The sequence below is a fragment of the Falco peregrinus genome, chromosome 1, assembly GCF_023634155.1.
Source record: "Falco peregrinus isolate bFalPer1 chromosome 1, bFalPer1.pri, whole genome shotgun sequence".
Taxonomy (NCBI): domain Eukaryota; kingdom Metazoa; phylum Chordata; class Aves; order Falconiformes; family Falconidae; genus Falco; species Falco peregrinus.
The window spans coordinates 32,909,197-32,928,888 of NC_073721.1; the positions used below are offsets into that span (position 1 = coordinate 32,909,197).

At 45.3% G+C, this 19,692-nt stretch overlaps 1 protein-coding gene and 1 long non-coding RNA gene across 2 annotated transcripts in view; both read right to left on the reverse strand.

Annotated features, from left to right (window-relative positions):
• Positions 1–449: 449 nt before the first annotated feature.
• Positions 450–4,987, reverse strand: LOC129785286 (uncharacterized). The gene is made up of 3 exons (XR_008749091.1): positions 3,879–4,987; positions 3,076–3,197; positions 450–646 (listed from the first exon to the last, which is right to left on the reverse strand). It is a non-coding gene; the product is annotated as an uncharacterized LOC129785286 (long non-coding RNA).
• A 431-nt stretch (positions 4,988–5,418) lies between these two features.
• Positions 5,419–19,692, reverse strand: part of XPNPEP1 (X-prolyl aminopeptidase 1) — a 28,006-nt gene continuing 13,732 nt past the window's right edge. The window contains exons 9-19 of the mRNA XM_013300653.3: positions 16,861–16,950; positions 15,495–15,545; positions 14,300–14,358; positions 13,530–13,607; positions 12,958–13,029; positions 11,061–11,121; positions 10,152–10,221; positions 8,760–8,933; positions 7,807–7,883; positions 7,015–7,113; positions 5,419–5,967 (exon numbers count right to left, since the gene is read on the reverse strand). Of these exons, the coding sequence (XP_013156107.1) occupies positions 5,839–5,967; positions 7,015–7,113; positions 7,807–7,883; positions 8,760–8,933; positions 10,152–10,221; positions 11,061–11,121; positions 12,958–13,029; positions 13,530–13,607; positions 14,300–14,358; positions 15,495–15,545; positions 16,861–16,950 (960 nt within the window). The 3' untranslated portion in view covers positions 5,419–5,838. The remainder of the gene's footprint in view (positions 5,968–7,014; positions 7,114–7,806; positions 7,884–8,759; positions 8,934–10,151; positions 10,222–11,060; positions 11,122–12,957; positions 13,030–13,529; positions 13,608–14,299; positions 14,359–15,494; positions 15,546–16,860; positions 16,951–19,692) is intronic.

Here is a 19,692-nt window from a genome sequence, read left to right on the forward strand (position 1 = left end):
TCAACGTGAATCTCCTTCAGACCCTTCTGCCTGTGTCCCTGTGTCCCTGGCCAAGCCCACCGCAAAGGGCTGTGGCTGGAAAGCTGTTTGCTTCCCATCCAAAGTTCCAGGGTGCCCACAGAGGCTCTGCCACCCTGCTGTCTTGCCGAGGGCTGAAGTGATCTGGTTGTCCTTCCTCTCCTCCTGGCCAAGCACCTGAGCTGCTTCCCCCCACAGACTTCCCCCCCTCTGAGAGACACCGTGGAGAGGTCCAGACTGTGTAATGTACGGACAAGAGGAGACCAATGGCTCTTGTTCTCCTGAGCCCCTTCTCCACCAGAGAGTGAGGTTTCATCTACCCTTTCTGCTCAGTCTTTTCTTTTTAGGGCACTGTGGCCGAGCTTGGCCTGTCCAAATTCAAGATACATTACAAATGCCTGAGAACATAACATGACACACCAACCCTGGGATTAAATTTCTTCCTCTTCTTCCAAAAATCCAGCTTTCAAGGAATGTGAAGATTAAAGCCCTTATGATTTTGCTAGTAAGCCCTCTCAAGAGTTCCTCCTGGAGCAAGGATGGGCGTGGGCTGGGGCGCAGTGATGGCACAAGGACAGCCTGTTCGTACTGGTCAGAGGCAGGAGGTACAGGCGCTGCTCAGCAGTGTCTTCAGGAGGGAAACAAGCAGGAAGAAAGAGCAATTTGAGCAAACAGGGCTAAAATGGCCTTAAGTACCTTCTGGCTGTAAAACAGAAGGTTCCTAGTCATCAGAGCAGCCGTGCTCTCTGATCACCTCGCACAAGGTGCATTTGGAGGGGGACCTCCCATCTCTGCACCTTATGATGGAGCCAGACAAGCTCCTGAAGGGTGTTGCAACATGGTGACAGGACAGCCAGAAAACAGGCAGGATAACTTGGCACAACCCTTCCAATCAGACGCTGTGAGCCCACACCAGCTGTCTGGGCTGTATATGCCAAACCAACATCCCCACTGTCGGCATGGAGCCACCCTACAGCCACCAACCCCCACCTCCTCATGCAGCAACACAGAGAAACCATAAGAAACAGGAGGGGGTTTATGGGGTCAGACAGCATTATGGGCCCATTTCCTTCCCATGCTAATCTTCATCAGACAGACATCACTCTATGGCCTCACGGAAGCAAACATGTCCATAGGCATCAGCCACATCCCAAATTTAGAACGATTTTAACAAGCTGGAAGGAGCAAAATAAACAGGACTTGATCTGCAAGCTCCCCATTCTTGACAGCGTCCCCAGAGGTGGTGGAAAGCTGAGGAGATAGCTCCTTGCTTTAATTGGTACATTAAAATTCTTCCAGGCTGCTACAGAACTGTTAATAGGCAACTTAATTAAGCACTAACCCGGTTCATATTTCTACCCTCCAGAGGCTCTTGTTTCATTTTTTTTTTTTTTTACTACATCTAAAGCCATGGGGAGTTTTGTCCTAATCATGTAAAACAAGCTGAGGGCGCTGACACCAAGCAACTTATTTAACTCCTGATCTAGACACCTCTGCCAGATGCCTGGGCCTGCAGTTACTTCCCCAAAAAAATAAAGGACTCCAGGAATAAGGTGTGAATTGCTACAAGCCAACAAAAATAAATGCCAACAGTCCTTAGCACCAGCAGCCAGCTCACCCCCACTGAGTGCAAAAAGGAGACAGCATTGGGCAAAGACAGGTCCTTTCCAGGCATGAGGTGCCAACAAGCAGGTGTTGGTCAGGCAGTTGCCTGCATGACTGAGGAGTCTCATTCAGCCTCTCACAAGCATCACTCAAATGCAGGTGTGCTCCATGCTGTCCTCAGCCACACACCACCCAGAGGAGACCCCACAGAGCACCATGCAACAGAGAAGAGGTAGCTGATCCTCAGGACAGCTTTAATATCTGGCTACTTCATCCACCTGGCTCTCCCTTTCACCATCAGCAGAAGGAACCACAGGAATAAGGATTCGTGCCCCACAGCACACCCTGGCCCCTCATCATTACTGGGCAACTAATTCACGCGTGCAGTCGGAATGTCAGGCTGGTTTGATGGGTTTGCTGAGGAACTCCTCAGCAACGACACTCTCAGAAGTTTTATTTTTCTTTCTAGGGCTGGGCTGGGGTAAATCAAAACATGCCTCAATAGCTGTCATGGAAAATGATGGGTTTAATAGTCATGCAAACAATAGTGAGGTTTCCATTACAGGTGAGTTATGAGCCATTTAAGTTAAAAAACCCAACTGGATTTTACAGCTGCCAGGCACACTTAAGGTAATACCCACAGACTGAGGAAGGAGGGGTGACTGTGGAGAAGCCAAGCAGTCCCCTGGCTCATGGAGGGAAGGTGCATTTGTTTCTAGTGGTGAATGAATATGAACGCCTCTGCTCAAGGAGAACTGGTCTGTTTGCCTTTAAAGCCTTGTACACCAACAGGCACGCCGCCAATGCACACATCATGATAGGGGATTGAACAGTAAAGCCAATATGGATTTTCCTCTCTGAAAAATAGGGTCTGTTTCCTTCTGTAACATTTTTATTCCAAGGGAAACAAAGAATTTCAGAGCCCCCAAAGACGGTAATAGCATAGCTGGAGACTTCTAGCACAAACATTGACAAACAGCTGGGCAGGGGACAGTGAGGAAAGCACTCTGGTGACGTAAATCAGATTGGCTACATGGAACTTGAGTTTGGTTTGCATTTGCTGAAGTCCTGTCCCATGGGTAGAAACAGGATCAGGTGGTGGTGAGGTACAACTGCCCACTGAGCTCCTGGGTTGGATGAAGTGATGGGACCAGACCGGCTTATCCCAGTAAGCACCCCTGTAAGAGAGGCTGTACAAGGAGCAGAAACGTGCTTTGCAGCATGATCTAAAACTGTGAGACGCCCACTGGGTTAAAAGTACTGCAGAACGGAATGGCTTGAAAATAGACATTAAGCATGTTGTTACTGAAAATGCCCCTTCCTTCCCACAACAGTAACAAGGAAAGCCTCTACGGGGGGGAAAAAATCAAACCAAATTACACTTTTCCCTTGAACATCATAATTTTATGGTCATTTCTGCGGATGACACTCATAAAAAAATAAAACCCAAACCTGAGAGGGACTTGCTTTCCATTCATTCTTTTCCTTGCTCCTCTCTTCCTTAACTTTTTCCTTCCACAGGAGAGAGGAAGGTAGAGACCACCCAGGAAAAACAGGCACTAATGGAATAACGCCTGGAAGAAGGTGAAAAAAGAAGCAGCCAAGTTTAGTTCCCATTGGAAACCTGAAGCTCAGACAGAAAGGATGTAACATGTAGTTGTGTTTTCTAGGAGTGAATTGGAGAGACACAAATGCCTTCGAGCCAGGAATGCGTGTCAGCCAGCCCTGCAGAGCACCCTGTCTCCCTCTGCTGAGGTGCTAAATCTGAGAAAGGGGTAAAGATCTCCAAGCTGTGACCAGGATACAGTGGCAGACTCCCTGCAACAAAAGCCCGCAGGGCTTGGAGGGATGGGCTAGGGAGTGATGGGCAGGAGGTATCTGCTGAGGCTCTTTGAGCTGGTGCCTAAGGGAGAAGACAAGTTTGGGTTGCCCCAGCTCTGGCCCTGTGCGCTGGAAGGGACCTTGGGACAGGAAGGAGCCATGAATTTCTGGGATCTGGATGGGAATGACCCCAGCTTGGCGTCTGACTGCAAAGAAGGAATCAAGGTGGGGAAAAGGTCTAGTAAGACCATTCAAACCCAGAAAATCACTTTCAGTGTCGTGTCTCCCCGCTGAAGTGCCTGAGCCAACCACAGCGGCTTTGTGTCAAGAGGAAAAAAGGTCCCCTGGCTGTCATGTTTCACCATTTGGTAGAAATTCTCCTCTCCTGCCTTCCCGTGGGAAACACTTGCCCTTGAGTTTGAGGAGAGACCTACCCAGGCTGGGTCTTTGCCAGGACATCCCGGACGCCGTTCTTGGGAACATCTGCAGTGCAGCCCCCCCACGGGTCTACACCAACCAGCAGTTATCTGCCTGAACGTCCACCACCACCTCGGAGAGCAGCTGCCTGCCAGCCTCAGAGGTCTCCCGCCGGCGGGGGGAGGCTGCAGCATTCAGCTGACACCTCCATGATGGTTCAGCCTCGCTGCACGCACATCGATTTTGCTGGGAAAGTCCCGACCCGTCTCAGCACAAGCTGTTCGGAGATCCCTCGCTCATCCTTTGATCCTGTGGCACAGTCAGGACCTACAGAGGCAAGATGCACCTTTTGTAGAAACGCTTTCTTCGATCTGATAGCACATCCTCACGAGACTGGGTGACGTGTGAGCTGGGTTCCCACAGACACAGCCGAGGTGAAAGCTAGTACTTCCAGGCAGCGGTGGGAAACAACTTGGAGATTTAAGTACACATACCTATCTGCAGGGGCTGGGGTGTGAAAATGACCTTTTTAAAGCACTTACTGCACTTTTGTTTTATCACCTTCTTGGATAACATAGCTAGAAGGCCAGGCAACTTGTGTTTCTCTTCCTAGGCCTTTTGTCTGGCTACACAATACTGCTTCCAATTTCCAGAACTCTCAAAGGAAATACTGATTTCATGCCATAGAACAGAGATTATTATTTCTCTCTCAGAATTTCTTGGGGGGGAAGAAAATGAGGTATACCAACACATCCATTTGCACAGAACATTTCTTTAAAACCTCAGGAATTTGAGTTGCTGTTACCTAATTGCTCTTCTTAGATCTCAGATTGAACTTGAGGTTTGATCAGAACACTTTCAGTGTAAATGTTACAGAATGACTACTTAGTAAAAGTATTCTTTCCCCATCTTGTAACATGGAGAATGCTTTGATGCACCTGCACACAGTGAATTTCAGATCACAGAGCAGAGAACTCCGGGGCAGGGAAGCTCTCCTACCAGTGTTTAACTTGCAGTAGCTCACTTAACCACGAGATGTCTTTGTGTGCTGCTCAGCCATCCAGAGCACACCTGGTGACCAAAGCCAGCCTGATTCTGAATCAAAGTTGCAAGGGCCTTCTTTTGTCCATTGCAGGCTTTTTTTAAAAAACAAAACAAAACCAAACAAACCAAAAAACCAAAACAAACCACTTAATAATTGCTTTGTATCCAGGAAAACCTCTAATTCCATGATACTGCCCTCACATCCTGCGCTGCCAAGGATTGTAAGAGTACTCAGTAAGCCATAACAATAGACAGAAGTACTGGCCTGGGTGGTGTGAACACATAAACCTCTGGTGTCATTCACATCCCTTCCACAATCTGGCAGAACTGGCTGCTCCTGGCAGGCCTCTCTATACATCTGCCCAGTGCCTAGCACAGGGCAGCCCTATACATATTTCTTCACTGTCTGAGCTGCATGCATATATAAAGGTAGAATTATCTGGTTCTTGCCCTTCCTCAAGCTATCAAACCCAAGACATCACTGACTGCAAGAGAAGGCAGACGGAGCAAACAGCGGGTTGGAATCTTTTATTTAGTAATCAGTCCTGCTGTGTGGGCAGCATCTTAGCAACTGAAACCCAAGTATGCAAAAATACTGAGTTTTCACAGTGAAAAACCAGACAGTATAAAATATTCCAGTATTGCCTCTTAGAAACATTATTTCAGTAAGACGCCTGTTTCAAAGGCAACACGCTTATTTATTTTGTTTGCTTTCTATTCTCAACCCCTCCCCACAAAAAATTGTTCAGACAGTAACCCTCCTTACCCCAAACTACCCACACATGTTGCAGGGAGAGATACACCACATGAAATCCCTTCTTGATTTCCAAAGGTTTATTGAAGAACATTCTCCCAGTGGTGTCAAGGGCCAAGAAGACCTTACTGTGACACCGAGCAGTCCTGATGTTCTACGCACCGCAGACAACTGTGCTGCTACTGAACTCTGATGACAGGCTCCGTCTCCCGGATGAGCCACTGAAGAGCTTCGTGACGGCCTTGCCTCTCCAGTTCTGCTCCAATTACTTCCCTGCACTTCTGATGGTAGTCGTTCACCCAGTTACACTAGAGAAACGGAGGGGTATGACATTCAGCATAACCACAGAAGAACTGGTGCCCTTACAAGTTATGTACAGCCAAAGTCACACAGTACAAAGCCAAAGGCCCCTGTGCCCTTTAGGACCAAGCTGTTAGCCTGGGATGGGATCCTATCCTAAAAAGACAAACCTCTGATCTATTGAAGTGACTTGTAAATTTGATGAGCAATTCGTCCCGGGTTTTCAGAGGAGCCAAGGTTCAGTTCAGCTGACACATATTCAAAGTCTCTGCAAATTGCTGCCTCCAGCAAGTCAGAAGAGCTACTTTAGCATAGTCTAGTAAATAGCTTTGCAAATTTGTAACTGAACAATGCAGTCCTGAGACACAATTGCCCTGTTGATCTGAACAAGTAACCTTATGGCAGATCTGGGTACTCTTCACAGTCCTCTTCAGAAAAAGGAAATGCAAACAGGATTATCACTCAGAAAAGGAGGATGGATTGAGGCAAAATAAAGAGTATGGTAGAAAAACAGAATGAAACACACCATGGTGAAGGTAGTGGGAGACATAAATAGAAAGTGTAGAGTATAAAGCTATTAGGGAGATAAATGCTGCTGAGCAGGCATCAGTGATGTCTGCTTGGAGTCCATATGCACTGCAGAATGTGGTGTGGCTGAACGGGACTGGTCACAAGTAGATACAGACAAGAACATGGGACAGACATTAGCATGTCTCCAGGGACACAGCACGATGGTCTGACAGAAGCAAATTAATGCAGGAGTAGGAGAAGAGAAGAGATGATAACAGCAAATATCGTATCAAGGGAACCACCAAAACATCAGAGGGGTCCTTGCTGCCTTCATCACAGAATAATTTAGATTGGAAGGACCTCTGGAGAGCTCATCTAGTCTACCGTCCCACTCAAAGCTGGATCAAGTTTAAAATTAAGTCAGATTGGTCAGGATTGCTCTTTGGATGTATGAAACAGAACAGAGACCAGTGGTTCTTGTAAACAGAACATAACAAGCTCATTCTAGTGCAAAGAAAGCAATGCAAACCTGCTGTTCCACTTACCTCTTTCTGTGTCAGCAAATTAACATCAATCATTTTCCTCTGGATTGGAACCAGGGTTAAGGGTTCAAAAGTCAGGCTCCCTCTGTTTTTGAAGTTGTACTGCAGCAGAAAGAAAAATAGGGTTGTAGATTTTTAGAAACAGCTCTAGCCAGATCACACTTACTCCTCAGTTCATGTCATCACTACAGAACAACCCATGGAATGCTCAGACAAAAGGGCAGCAACTTACAATAACATTTTTCTTACAGTTCAAGCAAAGAATTGCAATATAAACCTTAGTTATTTCTTTCAGTGGTCACTTTTTAAAGGCCATGTCCCAGGTCACAATTGTACAGGACTCAGTTTCATGTTTGGCATTTCTGAAAGCATAACTCAGCCAGACTGGCAATTAAAATGTCGAAATCTGTCTGTAGTTTTTGTTCTGCTGCCACCATATCAAGAGAAGAAAATCACAGCTTGAGAAGATCAACCAGCTCTAGAGCAATGACTCCAAGGGGCTGAATAAAGATGCTTCTGGTCTTTGACATCCAGACAGGAAACATTTCAGAACAACTCTCACACACAAATTTCAACCTATGGAAACTCTGGAGAAGCAGAACTGTCTTCTGTGCTGCCACTAGCAAAGGAGACTTAGAATCAGAGAATCATTCTCCACCAAAGCAGGGTTTTGGAGACTAGGAGTCTTGAGTAGGATTCAACTGTCTGAAGCATAGTCCCATCTCAAGTTCCAGTACTTTAAGTTTTATAAGCAGTGAGTCATGAAGAAAGGTGTATCCTGAGCAGGTCATTCACCTTGGTTTCAGCAGGGATCACAAGCACGACATTCTCTATTCGGACTCCAAAGGACCCATCTTCATAATACCCAGGCTCTGCAGAAACAGACAGCAATTAACTAAGCCACACAGCTGCACTGTGCAAATACTTATTCCCTATGGCCAAACTTCCCCGCCATGGCTTTAGTCCACTGAAGTCACTAAGCAATCTTGACATCAGGCATCCACAGAAGCAAACAAATTTCTGACTCTACTTAATCTGCACAGAAGCCCCGAGCAAGGTGACAGCAAAAGTTCTCAAAGACAGGAGAAACAAGACAGACAGCCCTCGAGCTCAGAGAGTCTCCTTGCAAGTCAAAAGACAGCAGAGAGTACATGAGTTCCAAACACCAGAAACTCTGAAAATGTTAATGTCTTTATCAAAGGCAGGCGGGTAACCCCTTCCCCAAAACACTTATTTTAGAGAGTATTCCCCTGACTCCCTGAGAGGACTTTGCAGCCCTGAAAGAACATAAGTCTCTCAGCAAACCCCAGCAGGCTGTTAATTGACTACTGGAAGAGTAAGGCACATAAAGATTTAACAGCTGCCTCAAAAAGCCCATAGCAAAGACAGGATTATCTCCTGAAAACTTAGTGTCCACCTTGTACTGTAGCCAGCTCTTCCACAGCAGAACAGGAGGCAGCATGCCAGAGCTGGGCTGGTCAGCATCACAGCTCTGCTGAGGTTTGCACTGCAGAGAGCAGGAAGCAGGCCTGCAGCACCCAACTGCAAAGATGTTTTATGGAAGGAGAAAGAGCCAAAATGAGGGTCTTTACCTATAGAACTTAAACGACAATTAAAATAACATGAGGCGGGACCAGAGCTTATGATCCCACCTTTCCATTATACCATTGTCAGATTTATTCCCCCTGCACATTAGAAGAGCTTGGTCCCTCCCCCAGCAACCAGAGAGAATCACCAATGCTAAATACCATCAGAGACGATCATGCCAGCCTCCAAAGGCTCGTCTGCAAAGGTTTTGTAGCTAATGCCGCAAGGACCCTCATGTACATTTAGGAAAGAGCCAACTCCATGTCCTGTCCCATGCAGATAATCCAAACCACAGTCCCACAAGGCAGAGCGGGCAAAGGAATCTAGAAGATGACCTGCAGGCCAAGGAAAAGAGACAGACAGGGAGAGAGAATTTGAACAAGTCAGGCTCCCTCTGAGATGCTGATAATCACACTGAAGGCTCATACCTGGAAAACACGGGGAAAAAACCCCAACCAAATAAACAAAACAATCCACCAGCACCCCCTCAAAAAACCTACCAAAAAACAAAGAAAGGAATTAATTGGATTGTTAGAAGTCACAGGGCAGATTTGGCAAGCCTGACATTCAAGCCCTTTCTCAGCTAAGGAGCCCCCTCACTCTCTCTCTCTCCTGTTACCCAGCTCTCAGAAGATGGTCTGTAAAAGAAACATTGCACTGCTGCTTGCTCCACTGGGGTTTTCAGGAAAGCATTGAGTGGTTAAATGTCCCACAGAGAATTCAGCACCTTTCTTAAAGGTAGCTGCACTAAGCGAACAAAAAGTAGATCTGCCAATAGTATTTGCTGAACTAATCAGCCAGACTTCTTGCCTGGATTGCCAGCCATTGCAGATTGTTTCAACCACAATGCAGAGAATTTGCATTGCCTGCATGTGAGCACCAAGCCCATGTGTCCAAGTTCTGACACCCTCCAGTTTCAGTTGGGGTTTTGGTACCACTACACGGCTGCTTTTTCCTCACTTTTTTTCCAAGAATGCAAACTGCAGAAAACTCTAAAAAGAAGCACCTTCGCGTAAGGTGTCTTATCAGGGAGAAAATAGCTCTGCAACAAATTCACCAGGACTGAGTGTATGTCACAGCTTCTCCTGCATAAAATCAAAACAGCTCCTTTGTGTGTCATTTTCCCATGCTGCTCACAAATAAAAGAGATTCCACATTAACTGGAAGAGAATTGGCTGGTCCTTTTGAAGCTGGAGTGTGACCTCTCGATTTGATGGGGCCATGATTAAAGCATACAGACAGCCTCCAAGCACAGAAGGGCAACAGGTGTGTTGGAGTGCCACTGACTGTTGAAAATCAGCATCATCCTAGAACCAGAGCACTTTGAACGCCCTTCAGACTTCCCTCCTCAAAATTTTCAGCACTGGTTGATGATGAGGGAGAAGGCATCAGTAATCCAGAATCCAAAATGTTGTGATGGAAACAGACAGATAGTTACATCAACATGTGCCTAACACATCTGGACCTGTCAACCATAATGTTGCTCTCAGACCACGTAATGGTTCTTCAGAGGTCACTGCTGTGGGTCAAAACACTCCAACTCACCAACCCACCTTTGGTTCCATTTGGGAAGATGGCTGCACTCACAGCTATATGTCCCTTCAGGACATAGGTGAAGCATTCCTGTCAAAGAAATGTGTGCCATAAGTAAACAGGGAGAGGCAAAAACTTTGCCTTCCCCAGCAATGGAGAGGAAGACTGCATCTTGTAGCAAATCGTGGAGGATCTGGAAAGACTTGCTCGTGCTCTCCTAAGGCTGGCAATGCCAAAGCAAACCATGAGCAGAAAGATTTTAAATGACTCCCAAGATCTTTCTCTGCTAATTATGGAGCGTGTCACAAACTCAAGAGTGCAGGTTTAGCAGTAGGGTTCACCTGACCTACATGAGTGATTGTCTTTGTGGCTGTAGTTTTACTTCCTGAGCATACCCTACAGGATATTTTCATCACTGAGCAAACTATAATGATGACATTAGTTTTAATTAAAGAAGCAATTTCAAATCAACAAAATTACATTGCTGAACTTCCAACACTTACCTTCTCAGGTAAGTCTGAGACTGGTTTTTAATATGGTACACTAGACACAAGCCACCACTGCAGCTTTGCATCAGACACTGAGCTTTGCACTACGTTAAACCCCACTAACTCCCAGCAAGCCAGTAATGTTTATCTTTAGCCCACTGATTTTATTGTTTCTTAGAGCAGACATGCCACTTCTCAGATGAGAGGTGTGCATTTTAAGATAGAAAGGTGCCATTCCCTAAATCACTTAGTTTGTATTTTGGAAGTCTGAAGTCTGACAGCCTCCTTTCCAGTCTTTATCAAAATGCTGTCACATATCATTAAATACATGATATTCCATAAAGCACTTTGTCTATATAGCAGTAGGGCACATTACTAATTTGTTTAATCATCTCTAATCGTAAGAGTCAGATTGCAAACCACACTGAGATGCCAACTTACCTTTTCATAGGCTGATGGTGTGCCAAAATGCATTGTCCTGGTCACATCTGTTGTACCATCCCTTCAGAGGCAAACGAAGATGCAAGAGGCAAAGGGGTGGGAGCGAGAGTTGGAAGAAAAGAGATCAAAATGAGAATGCACAGAAAACCCAGTCACACTGCAGCAAACCAACCTAGCTTGTAATTGGGTAAAGTCATCTGCTCTGTGCCACACAAGACTGATGATGTAACAGTTCCTAATCTCACAAATTCCTGAACACACGTCCCAGATGTAGCAATAATGATTTACAATTCAAAATGCTATCTTTCATCCATAAGCGTCCCAAAGTCTTCACAAATTAGAATCTAAACTGCTCATAAAAATGCTGCTAATTTAAGGTTTAGCAACTGATACCTACCCATTGAAAACAGAACATCAAATTTAGTCTATTTGTATGGAAGATGATTCATTAGCAGCTTAAAAATACATACTTACGCACAAATGACATCTACTAGCTCAGGAAAGGGAAGCATAAGGGGGTATAATGTCCCTTTCATCCTCAGGATGTCTTGTGCTAAGATTTCTAGAGGTTTTCCAACATTTGGATAGGGGTTAGTCTGAGGTGTCAGAAATTGGCTCCGAGTTCCTTCTACAAATATCATTTTGAGCCTGCTGTCAAAAAACAGAGGCTCTGGAAATACCGAGTTCTCTTTGAAACACTCACTCCAGTGACTATGCTTTTCCCCAGCACACACAGGCCACGGCCACAAAGAACTCATGGTTTAACTTCTCAGCAGGGACAAGTAGAACATCCCCGTCATAATGTTGTACTAAGTGCCATTGACGTCCAGCTTACATCGTATTCAAAGGGCTGATTTTCATAATGCCACTAAGGAAATTGTTAATTAGGCCATCGGGGGGCGGGGGGGGGGGATGGGGGCGGAGAGAGAGAAAAAAAATATCTCCTTGATCTCCTTGTAAATTCTTACCAAACAGTGTCTGTATGGTTCTCTTTCAAAGCTCTGACTGACTGACTGACATAACAATAAGGCATAGCTCTAAAGACAAAGCTCATCTCAAAGAAGCAGGCAGGCCTGTCCTGCATCTTTCTGAACAAGCCGTTTCTCATCTATTTACACTGGTTAAAAACATCACCTCTTTTATTTTCCACGGAGTCAAGAGTTCCACAGTAAACAGCTTCAGAGATAGAGGCCACTGAATAGCACTGTCAAAACAGCACTGAATGAGTCAACCGAGGTGATGCCTTTCCAAAACCACCTGAGACCCAAGTGGCCACTGGGATGAGAAACCTTGCCTCTCTGGAAAGGCAGAGAACACCACAGGGCAGTGCTGTCCTGCTTCATTGCCCACCTTGTTCTGACTTCAACATCAGTCAAATCTGCCCACAGAGCAGATGCTGGCAGGGTAGGTGCCTCACTCAGCTGTGCAGGCTGCTGTGTAGGGAGCCCACAGCTAAACCAGGGCAGTGAGGCCTGCTCCCTGTTCCCTACAGCTCTAACACCAATGTGCCAGGTGAGCAGAGCTGCAACAGACAGGAGCATGCACCACCAGCTACAGCACTGCTACCATCATGCTGGTAATGGGACCCAGACGGGAACCGTGCTTTTAGATCTCGTCCCCTACCCCAGACAAGGCTTGTCAGCAGCCCTCATCTGCTGTCCTGAGCCTAGGTCAGGCCTCCTGTCATGGATCAGTCACCCACTGACTGATGCACTTGGCTATATTCAGAACCCCACAAATGCCCTCCAGAGGGGATACAGTGAGCAGGCTCTCTGTGAAATGGCACTGCACTCGAAACTAAACATTGCCATGCCTGCCCCTGCAGCTGTGAGTTGACCCTGCAGGTGGTCACTGGGAACAGAAAACGCAGAGGTTCAGCACCATTCATCCCACTCACTTGTACTGTGCTCCTGAGTCCAGCAGGTAGATCTCGTTCACAGACAGTGTTCTGTTGGTCTCAGGAACTGGCCTGTTTAGTTAAACACAAAGGGGTTTGTTCCACAGTTTTAAGGTCTCCAGCCCACGTCTGCAGTCCAGAAACCATCTTAAGTGCCAGCTTAGATTGTCAGCTCTGATTTCTTGTGGCAATGATGGAAATCCCACACATGCTGAGCCAAGTATCATACCGAGGAATATATCTGTCTACAGTAAATAGTGCTTCCAGCAAAACCCTCAACATCTGTTCCTGGATGTATTTCAGAACAGTTTGGACTTCATATTCACCCTTCACAGACTTCTGCCCCCAAAACAGCCCTTTTCTATGGCCCCTGAGCAGATCAGCATCATAGTACGTGCATGCTGCCAGCAGGCAGAGATCTTTATTTAGTAAGTGCAGAAGCTCTGGTGGAATAAAGCAAGATGGCAATCAACAGCGACTACATCTCCCTGTTGTGACTCCACAAAGAAGCCAGACAGCTCGTTCCAACTATGTTTGCTGAAGGATGAAAGGAGAAGCTGCGTTTCTCTTACTTGTAGTGAATGATGGCTCCATTTGGACCTGTGCTTGATATGGTAGCAAAACTCAATTCAACGAAGTCTTTCTGTTGGCTGAAAGAAAAGATTGTCATCGCTACAGCACAAGCAAGAGGAGTACACCAGGCACCGGTGGCACCTGGAGTGCCCCATCCTTAATTTCACATCACCTCAGCATTCCCCTTAGCCCTGAAAGCCACGTGGGCAAGTGCACTCAGGTAGAAGAACTGAACAGATTGGAGCCCTGTCATCCCAACCATGTGGAAACCTGCCTTCCATCTCTAGCCTTTCCTTACAAGCAAAAAATTCACCACAGACCACCCAGGGATGAGATGACCTGAACAATTTCTTCTTTGTTACTTATTTGCTCAAAGGCATTTTCAGAGGTCCTATTGACATACACATGGGAGTATCTCTCAATACAAATGCTGCTCACTCTCCCATCAGAAGAGGAGAAAATCTAACTCTTACATCAATTCCTCCATAGTAAGAAAGCAACTATCTCGTATTGAAGTGTCCTAACCTGCAGCACTTCTCATTGCTATCTCAAAAGGAAAGCAGGTATGATCCAGTGGGCTGGGGCTTGTATCTCCCAAGAGACCCAATTCTTCCACAACTCTTTTAAGTGTTCAATGAAATCCTGTAGTAATGGTTTGTCCTCAGGTAAAATATATGCATGTTCTAGACTTCTAAAGACTAAAACAAAAAAAAAGAAAAGGATAAAAAAGCCACCAAGAAAACACCCTCACAGAGGATTTACTTTTTACCTGCGAAACTCCTCTGCTTTGTCTGCAGCAATTATTTCTGTTACCGTTCCCTTTGGAACCTAGTGGGCAGAGACGTAGGTTGAATTAGTACACCAACAAGTAAAGAAAATGCTATACGCTTAAGCACTGGGCTTCGTCTGTGCATTATGAAACCCATTCTCGAAGTGGCGCCTTTCCAGGTTTTCTGTCCTCATTCCTCAGGAATGATAAACACAAACCTAGCAATACTTCGCAGCACATGTGAGAAGTGGGAAGCAGAGACGGTCAAAGTAGGACTGCTGAACCCTGACTAGGGAGCAGTTAGTGGTTACTGCAGTATTAACTTCACTGAGATATATACAAAGGTAACACCTCATAAGGTGGTATCTCTTCACAGACAGGTTACACTAAGCTTAATCAGTTCTCTCCAACAGCCCATAGTATTAGCAGAATTTTTATGCTTTAAAATCCGAAATTGAAGCAGTTGCAGGAAAAACAAAAGGATGTGAAATTTTACTTTCAGCATTTGATAAATTAAAACCTGTGAGACAACTTCCCCAGGACTGGACAGCAGGCAAAGGGGAGCAAGAGTTACGTTTCATAATCCCTGAGGCAGACTTGTTGAGGTACTCAGACATGTAAAAAGGCACCTTCTGGAAGTCATCAAGCCATCTCCATAGGTAAAGTCAATAGACTCAGACAGGCAGTGGCACAGAAGGAGCACAGCTTATTAAGTTGCTGAGTAACAGTTAGCACTCTGCACCTTCACCGTGTACTTGTAACCCAGAGAAAACATGAGTAAATTGTCTTTATTGCATTTTCACTGGGCATGACTGCACCTCTCCATTCATAAACGCCAAATCTGTCCATACTGCCAGACAACACTGACTGATGAGAATAATTCTTTGTATCAAATTGGATATTATTTCATGATTTACAATACCAAACCAGCACAAGATAGTATTAAAACTATATTAAGCCTGTTCAGGTCATTTCTCATACGCTCTGGCTTTGGTCTGTGTAAAATGAATGAGAGTATGTTTTCAATTCATTCAGCTTTGGATGAAAGCATGATTGAAATCCCCCAAAAAACACAGGTAAAACCCCAACTGTTTCCCCACTTTTAGCAAAGGCACTATAAAGACTACCAAAAAGTTTATGCTAATGCAGAGTTTTACATGGCAATAAAATCTCCAAGTTAAAAAAAATACACTACCTCTTTCTCCAGCCAGTTGAAGAGCTCACACAGGGCAACAGCATCTTTAATCTATGTTAAGATAAGCACAAGAAAAGGGAATTGAAAGAATAAAGATTTATCAAGCCACAGTATAAAGAGGTTTTGATGCAAAAAATTCAATCTGCAAGTTTCAGAAACACAAACTAACAGATTATTTAAGTGGTCTTTCCAAGTTCTGCACCCTGTATTTAACACAAGCACTAGAAATGTATCTGGACAACTAAATAAACATTAATAAAGGTTTACTGCTGGGAAGTATCTTACTGTGAAGAATTACCAAGTACTTAGCAAACATTGGCTTTACCTCACACAACTTTCAAGTCTCTCTTGCTTTAACACACAAGATCTTGTATTTCAGATCGTGGAAGGCAACCACACAACACATCTGGTGATGTGTCAGGGGAACATGCCCTTTGGGCACACAGGCACCACAGTCTGTCACAGCTCCTGGCTTCATTCTCGCCTGATAACCCCTGTTTTTCTTCCTTTTTTCTACATGTTTGCAGCATGCAGAGGCAAGAAGCAAGAGACAAGTGTACAAGAGCAAGGCACAATTTTGTCCTCAGGTGGCAAGTAATGAAGTGTCTCTGCTCAGTACAAGTATTTTTACTTCCCTTAAGTAACAGGAAAAGAAAAGCACTGAAAGTAGCAGTTCCCAAGAAGCTAGCAGAAAACATGGGACAAGTTCAGAACTGCCAGCCCTGTTTTAACTAGCATACTTCTTGTGTTGCAAAAATTGCCGCTTGAAAATTAACAGGAAATAAGCAAGACAAACTTCAGCCCCACCATGAACCTGTTTCACAGGCAGCTTCTTTGCTTGAAAATACGAAGCCTCCTGAGAAATCAGCATCATTTCCAGAGCGTCACGATGATGACACAAAACCAAAGTGCTTTGAGAACACTGTCTGTTTCTGAACATCTTGGCCTGTGTTTTGCACCATGCGTCGAAGAATTTCTCTGCGTTCTTTAGGTTGTGTTTATTCAAGTGATAACAATTTGAAGGCTCCACTGAGAAAGACAACAGAACTGGCAAAGGGGAGAGAACATCCCTTTGAGGACCCATAATCTAAACAACACTTCTCAAGTCTGCACAGTCTTCCAACAGAGTATGGTTGGTAATACCCCACAGCAACAAATGTTGCTCTTCATCCCGAGGGAATGCTAAACAAGCAAAAAAACTGCTTCAACGGCAGATGTCTGACATAACCATTTTTACCCTGCCATCCAAATTCTTACCTGCTTTTTAATCCAAAACACTAAAACTGAAAGGAGAATGTAATCTCTTTCCCTAAACATAAAGCAAACCTGTTGTCATGTGCAAGGAGGCTCTGAAGGCTTCACTTACATGTGCTCTTCTCATGCCTTCCGTTTCTGATGCATTCTTCACAGCTTTTGCAATGCAGATGGGGGTATATGGGGTGAGGTATCTGTAAGCCTGCAGCAGAAGGACAGGGATTACTTGTGGATTAGTCAGACTACATAATCCTAGAGGTTTAATATCTCAGCCTGGCCATAATTTGTACTTTGGCGGTCTCTCTCAACCTTCAGTGCTGTGAGATACTGGTTGCCAGTAGTCAGATAAAGTGTACTGGGGAATAAAGAGAAACAGTCCCTGACTGAAGAAAGAACAGTCACAGAGAAATCCAAGGAACTAAAGAGTTAACAGCTTGCCACGAAGCAGGGTGAAGATTTGGATATCTTAAATACCATACATATCAATGTCTGAGCCATGGGTTTCATGTTGCTGATGTACACTAAAGGCCAAGAGAAAGCCAGTAAGAAACACCAATCCCAGGGACTAAGGTGGAGTTTAGGCTGTGCAAAGAGACCTAAAAAGTCACCTTCATTTGTTACCCGTCACCCCCAAGCAGCAAGGAGCAAAAGGTACCCAGCCTGGGTACCAAGCACTGGAATTGAACCTGGCAGGCCCCTCAAGACTCTGACTTCTCCAGCACTGAGCATCATCACTTCTAACGATCAGCAGCTCTGACAAACACATTGAAGCCCCAAGAAACATGAAAGGCCTTTGCAAAGATGAGCTTTACATGCCACCCACTTTTGAAAGAAACTTACATCAGCAGTTCGAGACAAAGCTTTCCTGTGCCTGGACAGGGCAGCCCTGCATTAAGAACTTACCTTACCACTGTGCACTTCCCCAAACATCAGCTGTCCTTAGATTAGCCGGTTCTGGGCATGTCTTCAGAAATACACCAACTACGATGACTTGCCCAAGCCTCGCTACCCTTAGCATCAGAAGAAGGAACAAGAACGATGTCTTTTGCCCCACAGTTCTCTGCTCTACCCATTATATATCAGGAGATGGGATAAGCATCTACACAAGCACAGCCCAAGCAGCATGCTGTTTTCCTATTTTCAATGCACCGGCATATGATAAATACCACTCAAATTCATGGGAAAGGCCTGGCAGACCCTCAGCAAAGACCAATTTCACACAAATCCTACTGGCTTACAGTTTCCAAACTCTTAAAAATAGCAAGACAATTATACTATACTATGCAGAAACTAAAGCACTGAAGAAGCCACAAGTCAGGAAAGTCCTTTTATCAAAGTCAGGACAAAACTTCTGAATAGTCAGATTCTTAGATTGGCTTGGCTTTTTGGAGTCTGGTAGGTTCTATTAATCTTCTGTGAAAAGCATATTTACATGCAGCTGTAGGCAGATCTATAAAGGGTTTGCAGATCTGTGTTAATAATGGACTGGATTTTTGCCAGCGTCAATATTTGGCTTTCATGGAGACGGACAGTAGATGGACTTCTAACACTGGGGTTCTTCAAAGCACCCCAGGCTAGTTTTTCAGCTGGTGTAAAGTGGTGTACAGCTGGAGAAAAAGGCCCAGCATGAGGAACTGGGAAACGTTTGGCTCTTTCAGTGACTAAGTGATTTTTAATCAAGACATTTCAGTCCTTCCTCTCCTGCTTTCTAATGCACAGTTCCTTGAGGCAGGGAAGACACAAAGCTGAGACCACTCTTAGAATTCCTGTGCACTGAAAAAGCCTTCAGGCCTCATGAGTTAGCTCTGTTGTCACAGGTATGGCTGTATCATACACACACCTGCAGAACAACCACGCAGCACATGAAACAGGCAGGAGATACCTGCTTGCCTGGTGGAGCAGAAACCTGGTGGTGTGTGAATGCAGACCTACAGCCAAACACTTTTTACAATTCAGTTCTTCCTTCAGCAACTCCTTCAACTGAGCCCTGCGATTCTCAGGTAGGAAGCCCAGACTGTTTAGTAACCTAGCACAAGCACCGATTGTGTTCAGTGGGTCTTCCAAGGCAACATCTGGAAAATACTCACTGGTCTCTAACTCCCACCCATATTTACTCACAGTACGTGTTTGGTACTAAATAGCTTTGTAAACCGGATGGCATTCCAGGGAACGTGAACTCTGGCAAACAAGAGATGTACACAAGATGCATGGAAACCAGCTTATTTGCTCATAGTTGCTGGTGTGTCTTTCCCCGAGTATCTCCTTTCATGACTACCGGAATAATAAGTGGACTGCATGACTCCCAGACAGCGAAGTTCAAGGGTAAGATATAGCACATAAAGCTGTACAGAAATTATTCTGATGCTGCAACTGTCCCTCAGCAGACACACTCACTGCATGAGCAACCAGTGCCTGCAGATTGTATGTGTCCTCGCCAAGGTTCCCTGCTGCAACAGCTCTATCACCCTGTCCCTCCTGTCTTCGGTACTGGATGCCACATATTGCCTGATTTGCTTTAGTGGCTTGAAGATATAAGGGGAACCATCTTCAGACGCTCAGATCAAGCCAGATGCCCCCTCCTGAAAATCCTGCTCAACATCCCTGCTTCAGTTTCTGCAAGTTTCCAGCTCTCACTGCTGGTCCACATAAGGCTGATGCTCCATCCATGGACAGAATGACCCAAATTCACCCTGTTTCCTCCCCCCCTCCCCTCTCTCACTATACTTGTCTTATCTTAAGCTGACAATTCTTTGGATAAATCAGCTTAGCAAACTGGAAGGGCAGCTCCAGCGAGAGCAACCCCAGGATTAACAACCTCTCGATACCTCAGCATAGCTGGATCCCTTCTGCACAAGCTGCAGCCTGCACCATGCTTTGCAGAGGGGAAGCTGAGGCCAGCTGCCCTTACTAACACTGTTCCTGACCACGCTGAGCAGAGAGAAGT